Source organism: Leuciscus leuciscus (assembly GCF_965113295.1).
Source record: "Leuciscus leuciscus genome assembly, chromosome: 11".
Taxonomy (NCBI): Eukaryota; Metazoa; Chordata; class Actinopteri; order Cypriniformes; family Leuciscidae; genus Leuciscus; species Leuciscus leuciscus.
The window spans coordinates 17,376,549-17,386,439 of NC_138735.1; the positions used below are offsets into that span (position 1 = coordinate 17,376,549).

Here is a 9,891-nt window from a genome sequence, read left to right on the forward strand (position 1 = left end):
TAATAATATTGAAATGGTCAAACACTAAGAAACATAATCTGATTGTGTATGTGTTTTTAAAACCTACCCTCAGAACATAACACAACACTACTGTGGAAAAAACAATTAAATAAATGCAGTGAATAATTCAATGAAAATGATTCTGTTTTCCATTTTTCTAATAATAAAAAATAAAATATATAAAACAATTATTATTATTAGCATTACACTTTGAGTGAAACGTGAATTCACATGAATTTCAGAATTTCCCAAATAATTCACTCCCATAATATTATATAACAGTGTTAATAGTGTTGATGGTTAACACCATTTAGTATGTGATTAGATCTTAATTTGAATAAGATTCTGTGATTCTTCTTCTGTGAACTATGTTGTAGACTTTTTTCAAATTTGCAGATGTGTAAAACGAACAAACAATCAACTACTGACACTCTTTATAGCATATTTTACATAATACATAAATGATGGATACACCGTTTAATAATACAGTTTAATAAATACTTGAATATAGGTAATAAATAATCTGCTGCATAGCCTATTCAAAGTGTCAAACTAAGTCAATTATATTATTATGTGATGGTTTGATGCACAACAAATTAAGTTGGCCATTTCACATTAAATACAGTGGTGTGAAAAAGTGTTTGCCCCCTTGGTAAATATGATCAAATATGGCTGTAAAAAATAAATCTGCATTTTTAATCCTTTTGATATTTTATTTTAAAAATTAGCAAAAATCTAACATTTCATTGAAGTAAAATAATTGAAAGTGGGGGGAAAATCACATTATGAAATAAATGTTTAATCTGACCATAGAACATTTGGAAAGTAACTGACACTACTGGAACTTCAAACGGGACGGGTTCTATGGTCAGATGAAACAAAAACATTCGCTTTTTTGGCAGCAAACACTTCAGATGGGTTTGGTGCACACAGGGATAAAAAAGTACCCCATTTGTAAAATGAAATACTCTGCTGTATCTTTAATGCTGTGGGCCTAATTTTCTGCCAGAGGTCCTGGACATCTTGTTCAGATACATGGCATCACGGATTCGATCAAATACCAACAGATAAAAAATCAAAACCCTGACAGCCTGTGCTAGAAATCTTATAACGGAGAACAGGATGGACAGATTCTGTGTGGAGGAATGGTCTCTGATCTCTTGTCAGGTGTTCTCCAAACTCATCAGGCATTATAGAAGAAGACTCAGAGCTGTTATCTTGGAAAAAAGAGGTTGCAAAGAGTATTTTAATAAAAGGGGGCTTTTTATTTTTATTTCTTTTAATAATGTTATTAAATATATATTTTAATAAAACACTTTTTTCACACCACTGTAAATAGACCGCCTAGCTAGATGGATGGATGGATGGATGGATGGATGGATGGACGGACAGACAGACAGACAGACAGACAGACAGACAGACAGAAAGACAGACAAAAAGATCAATGGTTGTTTGTGCAAGATCTCTCAAACTTTGATACACTCACTGTAGCCACATTTGTCAACTACAAAATAAAACTCACTTGGACTAGTATTACAACCACAGATTATGTGAGTTAATGTCAAATACAAAGAGTTTAGCTGTTACAATCTATGTATCTCACTACAGGTGTGAGTTGTAACACTAGCTGGGGATAGATGTAAGAATGAGAATGTAAATTCTGAAAATGTGCACACAAAAAAGGATGCGCTCAAATGAGACGGATGTTTTTTATCTGATAAGACGACATGCGTAAACCAAGATGAAAACACATTTACCACATAAATCCCCAGATGCGTAGCAAAAAAACTCACGTGACTTTGCTTTAAAAGAGTGTGATTGATAACTGAACTCATTGGAATCATTATAAGAGGTTGGTTGTAACATTTTTAATGAACTGTTAGAACTATCCCCACCCCAAACAGCCATAACATAGCTAACTGTTATACTGTAGCATGTGGGTTTGACGTTAGCATGAATGCAAAGCATCAAATTAAACTAGAGAAACAGCTTATATTATGTAAGTCAAATAATTGCATAATACAAATGCAAGGCAAAAAAAAAAAATCTTGATAGTAAATATTTACTGTCCTTTTTTTTTAATCATAAAATGTACAATGTTGCTCACAGTCGCATGCCACTTTGTCTGATATTGATGACATCACCCCAGTTATTTTCTGACTTGTTAAACTGACCTCGTGTTACAGCACAACCCTGACACTCTTCCCCTGCATATTTCACATATTATATAATATCACAATTAAGATATAGCCTAATACAATACGCATTTGAATATAAAGTAATAAAAAATCTGCTGCATAGCCAATTCAAAGTGTCAAACGTTGTAAAAATCATGGTTTGTTGCACAACAAATGTGATTTACATGTTTATGTTGGTTATTTCACAATCAACAAATAAATAAATCTTAGACCAGACCACTGATCTATATAAATTTATATAAAGAAGTGGATCAGCAGACACCCTCCTCCCTCTTGTTATCCTTTCAGAGTATTTTCCCATAATGCAACAGTCAACAAAGGAAGAGGGAGAGGAACAGGCTGTAGCCAAAGTGGCTAGCTAGCACAAAAAGGGGAAGAAAGAAATGGAGCTGTCTTGAAAAATTAAAGGAATGTTTCTCTCATCAAACTGGCAAGTACAGATGAGGAGAAAACAGCCTCGGCTCCTTACGTGCATGAGATGATGACAGACCACGAGTAGTGGGTTTTAATGTAGTAAAGCAGCTCTTGTTCGAGTGAGGGAGCTGTTGCTGGATTAACTTAGCAGCTAGCTGTCTATTATTAGCACGCTAATGCTAAATGCAACCCTCGTCGTCAGATCTACGGACATGTTCGACCCAGATCCATCTTTCTGAAACGAGAGAGGGGAATTAAACTCTGCTTAAAGTGGTAAGTGGACGTAATTTGAATGTACGTGCATATTTGCACTCTCTAATTTGTGTCCGACACGATGAATGTCCCGTAGCCTGCTAACGTTAGCTAATTCAGCTCACTCCAAGCCTGTTTATTTTGCGAGACAAAGTTACAAAGATTTATCTGATTGTCCAAACGTATTTTTTATTTTATTTTATTTTATTTTTTATAATTTATTAAACTTCAGTCTTTTAGTTTTTGGTTCTATGTTGCTCTATAGTTATTGAGTTAGATGCTGCTGTAACATTTAGGCTAAGTGTGTTGATAAAGGCCTGTGTCAGTTCTGCTGTAAACTGCTGATTTTGATGAACATCAAGGATGATTATGTATGTCTGGTTTGAAATGTTGGGAAGAATGTGTTAACTGATTTGATGGCTTTATATAAACAAATCATTTGTAACTGCCTGACTAGCCCTCATGTTTATTTGATCATAATACAATGTAAGTAAAACATTAAACATCTGACAGTATAACATTTTCCTCTGTTTCACGAACAAAGTTTAAGCCTAGTCCTAGACTAAAATGCATGTTTGAGCTGTCTTATTCTGAAAGCAACTTGCACTTACATCTTAAAATAATATGTCAGAGCCATTGTGTTGTTTCTAGATGTACATCAGTTATGTTTTTTTCTAAAGCATGATAATAAAAGCTTAAAGCTACTTAAATGTCCTAATTCAACTAAAGCCTAATTTTGGTTTAATCTAAGCCCTATCTGTGAAACCAGGCCTAAATATAATAGCTTATACCATGGTCTGTCTGAATACACGATTCTGACTGGCTGGAAGGTGTACATTAAGACCGTAGTTCCAGTCAGTTTAATCACTGCTCTATATTAATGCACTGCTTTCATTTTGGGCTGTCACTAACAACTATTTTGGCAATTGAATAATCGTCTTATTATTTTGTTTAGTTGGATAAAATTATTGTCATAATAAAAATAGACCTAAGCAAACAATAGCCTTTAAAATGACTTAAAATACATATATAATAACAATGAGGCAATCATTTTTGGTTTAAATAAAGTATTAAAAGCAATTAATCATATGGTTTTATAGAATAACACTGTTAAAATACATAATGTACATAAGTTGATTGTTTATATTATGACAAATGCCTGCAGAGGGCACCACCGGCCTGGTGTTTTTGTTGTTCCACTTTACAGCAGATCAAATCCTTGTTTAAAGTTCACGTGAACCGGAAGTTGCAACCGACTTTACTTCAGTGTTGTGACGTACGGTATTTCCAAGTGCAACAGAACATTTTATAGAGGGAGGGGTTTTATTTTAGCACACCTCCTCTCCATCCCTCGCTCATAGCAGACTGACGGTTGGAGGAGAGTGGTTAAGGATATTCAACCCAAGCCGCCAAACTGACGTCAATATAGACAGAACGCCATTCCAGAGCAGAAGAAACTTCAGATTTTGATTAAAGATTACCATGACGAACAATTTTTTTTCTGTGTATTAACTTTCACGGGTTAATTGTTCACCACAAGACTAGTTATGCGCGATAAAGTTAATAGTGTCAATTTTGATTTCATGACAACTTTAATATTGGCCAAACGACATTTAATTCAAATGTTAACTTAATCTTTAATATTTGCCACTTCTTTACGATAGAAATGCTACAGCCACTATAATTTCTTGAACAAGAATATGTGGACATAAAAACATGCAAACTCAGAGCGAGGGAATTCACAATAGCACTATGCTATAGTATGTTTTTTAAATGGTTTCAATACATCGTGCTGCTTTAGACAACAATCCAATAATGCGGTTCATGGATTCTCGTCCACGGAATGGAAATGATTCAATTTCAATATAAATGCGAATTTTCTGAATGTCAAACTCAAAGGTAGGCTATATTAAATGGTTATAGAGTTTGCCTTTGTATTATTATTGTATTATTAAACAACGACCGAAAACTAATGAAGACTTAAAATGGGTGCTCATGTCATGTATCTGCACTTTGGTGCTGGGTTCTCAGCACTGTCAAAATAAAAGTCTCGTTTACGACACTTATCGGCCAAACTGAGGGAAAAAATGCCATTTATGGGTCAACCACTTTCACAGATGACTTTAAATGTCATGATAAATAAAAAAAAGTGAGTACTCTGCATGTTTAGTGGTTAGTTCACTTTTTCATATTGTTTTTTTTCTCACCTTTTGCAGATGACAAAGGCTTGGCGTTCACATGATTGACGTTCCCAAGTCACATGGCCGGACTAGGTTAGCCTTCATCGGTCAGCAGATAAGACCATCCCATGCCCTCACCTGGGGTGTACAAGGATGAAGAAGATCAGTCTGAAGACGATCAGAAAGTCACTGAACATAAAGGGCAAAGAAGATGGGGATTTCGTCATGCTCCAGCAGCCGTCTTTAGCAGCTGAGTTTGCCAAGGATGACTCTCTCTTTGGAGGCTGTTACACCAAAGGGCTGGTAGGTTGTGATCTTAATGGGGAGGATGAGAAGGTTCATAAGAACCGATCAAAGAGCGAGAGTCTTATGGGCACTCTAAAGAGGAGACTGTCTACCAAACAGAAAGCGAAAGTCAAAGGAGGTTCCACTGCGGTAGGCTCTGGAGATGATGATGACACGTTCTCTTCCTCGTCAGTCCCGATAAGCTTTAATGAAGTCAAAGCCCAGCGTCCCTTAAGATCCTCGTCCCTCCGAAGCCACCATTACAGCCCTTCTCCGTGGCCTTTCCGGCCTGTCAGCTCGGAGGAGGCTTGCATCAAGATGGAGGTGAAAGTCAAAGCTATGGTCCACTCCCCGAACCCCAGTCCCTCTCTCAATGGCATCAGAAAGGAGTTCCATGACATCCAAATAGAAGGTCTGTTCCAGGATCAGAGCCAGTCTCTGAAGGACATGGAGACTCAGAGTGGTAGCTTGCATTTGAACATTGAGGATCACGTGCCTATTGGACTCACACCTCAGGACTACATCCAGTACACAATGCCTTTAGATGAGGGAATGTACCCAAATTCGTCCCAATCCTTCTGCTTGGATGGCCCCTCGCCAATGGAAGTGGTCGATCATGTCGAATCTGACTCTCTGCACGTGGACCAGTGCCCGCATGACCACAATCTCGTGCCACCAGACATTCTCATGGAGCAGGCGGTGAACGGACACCTTCCAGGTACTCCGTCAATGGTCCTGTCCAATTCCAGAGCAGACACACCTTTATTTTCTCCCTCACTGTCACCTCTTTCCACCAACGATATTCCAAGAACCCTCTCTGGGTTCAGTGGTGCAGACTCTCATGTTGTCGAGAGAGTGAGGCATCACCTGAACTTTGATCCCAATTCCGCTCCTGGTGTTAGCAGGGTGTACGATTCTTTCCAAACCAGCGGACCCATGGTTGTAACAAGCCTTACGGAGGAACTTAAAAAACTGGCCAAGCAGGGTTGGTACTGGGGACCTATAACTCGATGGGAGGCAGAGGAGAAGCTCATCAACCTTCCAGATGGCTCTTTTTTGGTGAGGGACAGTTCAGACGATCGCTATCTCCTCAGTTTGAGCTTTCGGTCACAGGGAAAGACGCTTCACACCAGGATCGAACACTCGAATGGCAGATTTAGCTTTTATGAGCAGCCTGACGTAGAAGGTCACACTTCTATTGTAGATCTCATCGAGCACTCTATAAAAGACTCAGAAAATGGCGCTTTCTGTTATTCCAGATCCCGTCTGCCGGGGTCCGCCACTTACCCCGTTCGGTTGACCAATCCTGTCTCGCGGTTCATGCAAGTCCGTTCGCTGCAATATCTTTGTCGCTTCGTCATTCGACAGTACACACGGATAGATCTGATTCAAAAACTGCCTTTACCAAACAAAATGAAAGATTATTTGCAGGAGAAGCACTACTGAACAGACTGTAGTGGGATATGGTAGTAAATTGCACTTTTTGTTGAGTGACGCATTCTTAAAACAGTTTACATGTATGGAGGTCAAGTGATCAGTTGCAGAAGTTGATTATCCGATCTTCCCACAGAAATGAATAGTAAATTTGTTGTTGCTCAGATTCAGTGTTTTACGTTTCACAAGGCTTTTCAGAGTGATGTCCAAAAACCAGTCAGGATTTTTGATGCCATGCCTAATACACATATTCATATTGACTGCAGTAATGCTAATACTATTATTAAAGCTTGGGTTTCGCCTGCAAAACATTTCCGAACAATGGTAAATGTGATTGCACCTTTAAAAGGAACTTGCTCCTTTCTAGAAATATGATGTCAGCCACGTTTTTGTCAGGTTTTGATAGTTTTTCTTCTACAAATCGGTACTTTTAATGAAATTTGTGAATATGCATTGCTGGATGACAGAATTTTAGTGGAATACAGTTATCGTCAAATATCAGCAGACAACTTTTGTAAGAGAAAAAGTATTTATTTAGCATTAATATTCTACATTTATTGGAGGTTTACAGTAAATCATTTATTCGTCCATTAGACTTTTGTAGATCTGTGCAACAACAAATTCAGTCAGTCGGGTATGAGAAGGCCAGAAAGAAAGGACTGTGAATCCCATCTAAAACAAATGTTATAGAAGAAATACATGCAGAATGCCACGAATCTGTGATGTTATACAAAAAGGGAGCAGGTAAGAACAAAAGAGGTTTAGTTTTTTTTATTTATATTGTAGTGTGGTTCACGCAGTATTCTGTTCTGTCTAAATCATTTTTGGCTCATTTACATGAAGTAAAGATTTGTAATGGTTCACAAACATCTTTTTTTTTTTTTTTTTTTTTTTAGCATTTCAAGTATTTCATATTCTAGTGCTGGAATGATTGCCGTCAGTCGTTGTTGTTGTAGAAGCTCTGGTTGAGAGTAGAAAATAATGCCAAGAATTGTTCGCAACAACCTACCAAACCCAAAAGCACAGTTTTATAGAAACATTTCACCTTAAATGGCTTGTTTACACTTGAACCATAACCAAACATTCAATTAATCTGCAAATATCCCAAAGGAATTATGCATTCATAAGTTCTTGAGTGATTATGGGAGATTTTTTCCCCCCTCGCAGAACCGACAGCAGGCTTTCCTCACCGTCTGCCCTCCATAATAGCAGCATGTCAGCCTGTCAATATTCCATAAACACTGCTTCAAGCCAAAAATGTTGCATTCAGATATTTGAGAACTCATCTGTTGTGCATTGTTTTCCCCACACCACCTATCCTCTTTCCTGTCACCTGAAAGGGAATTATGTGTTGCTTATCTATCCTTTAATAGGGCTTCAGATAGGAGAAATCGTCAGTCATCGGAAGCTCATATTTTGTGAGAGTTAGTGGTTTATGTGCATTACTTAAATGCTGGGATAAATTTGACATGAAATGGTTTTGCATGTGCACTGTCTTCATACAAGTCGACACCGGTTGGCTTTGGACTAGATTGGAATAATCAGCAAACGGGAGCTTAGAAATGTCTCTTTAGCTGGCATATTGAATGTGTGTGAATCAGCCAGATCTTTCTATTTGCGGTTTTCACACCACACATGGTCCAAGGCTTTTAAGGGCCTTTTTTTTTTTTTAAAGTGCCAAGTGGCGTTCATAGAAAATGGTGAACAGTGCCGCGGAAAGTATTCGGGAGACACATTGGGGAGACTTTGACGGTTAGCTGTCAAATAAACAGTTTGCCATCTTTAATATTTATTAGTGAAAACAACCCATAGAGTTCATTCCTTCAGCGAAAAAATGTTTTATGTGATGCGTATGAGGGAACAGTTTGAGACGGGAATCTCTCCTTTACACAACTGAAAGGAGCTTATTTTAAATGCTGAATCTTGCTGTATTTGAATGGGCAAAAACGGCCATTTTCCCATTAAATGAAGGTTTTTTTGTTGTTGGATGTCAGAAGAAGCACCTAAATTGTGTGTGTTTGAGAATGAGAGAGTGTGGACAAGTAAGTAACAAAAGGAGGAATGTCTTAGGCAAGGCACAAGATTTTCAATCCGTTGAAAATGCATTTACCAGAATGTGGAAGTCGACTAATGCAAAAAATAAATGTGAACTTGAGTGTTTGACCGCAATGTACATTGAATTTCTTTTGTTTTTCCCAGATGTGTGTGGCATAATTAGATAAACTCTGAAAATGTTCTGTGAGCATGTGTTTCAAAAAAGGAAAAAAAAAGTTGCCGGGACTCCATGTTCAATATCATTTTCATGACCTTGTCTGTATGTCGTTAGATGTCTCTTGTTCGGATTGCTGAAGTATTTTGATCCGTTGACAGTTGAGCACTTACACAAGCTTCACTGAAATATCTATTTTTCTGATCCATGTTCTGTTGTCCTTGTGCTGCGAATGAAGGTGAATGTTTACATGATGTATTTAGTACAAATTAGTTTATCTTTGTTTATATCTCTTTCTTAAACATCTTGGTACAATTTTACAAATGTATTTCTTTAATGTGTCATACACATTTGTGCTGCTTTACGATTATGATTGCCTTTTTTAATTACAAAATGGGGGAGATAGAATGTCACCTAGATATAGGCCTATGTATTCACAATGACTTTGGTATAGTCTTGAGAAAGTCAGATGCAAAAATTGTAGTCAGCGTTTTTAATCGGTGATGATAATGCTCTGAATTCAGTCCTTTTTGTTGAAAAGGGTCTGCTCACTCCAGTTTACATGGTCAGTTTCCCAAAGTCAGTTCTTGTTCATTTGAATCAATGAAAGTACCAATAGTGTTTTCTTGCACATTTGGATACAGTTAAAACATTTTTGTATCTGCTGGTATAAATTATGAATAAAAAAACTTATTCAAATCTTTATTCTGTACTGTATTTCATTTATGTTTACACAACAACAATGCACTAAAAATGGAAATGTTTTTCCTTTGCGTTTTTTATTTATTTAAATTTTCACATACAGATGACGACGTTTTCGAAACGATCCACGTTCACACACATCCACGAAAACGAAAAAAATGCTGTATTACATATGCCAGGCCAATAGTTGGCGATGTCACTTTGTAAAGAAACACTA

The 9,891-nt window shown here is 37.3% G+C and overlaps 1 protein-coding gene across 1 annotated transcript; it reads left to right on the top strand.

Annotated features, from left to right (window-relative positions):
• The first annotated feature begins 2,513 nt into the window (after positions 1–2,513).
• On the top strand, positions 2,514–9,675 carry socs6a (suppressor of cytokine signaling 6a). Its single transcript, XM_082184275.1, has 2 exons — positions 2,514–2,885; positions 5,081–9,675. Exon 2 carries the CDS (start codon positions 5,198–5,200, stop codon positions 6,773–6,775), a length of 1,578 nt encoding a protein of 525 aa, XP_082040401.1. The 5' UTR covers positions 2,514–2,885; positions 5,081–5,197; the 3' UTR covers positions 6,776–9,675.
• The last annotated feature ends 216 nt before the right edge of the window (positions 9,676–9,891 follow it).

Bases quoted from the DNA above. Each gene is read 5' to 3' on its own strand.
- socs6a (XM_082184275.1), top strand. From the start codon at position 5,198: ATGAAGAAGATCAGTCTGAAGACGATCAGAAAGTCACTGAACATAAAG.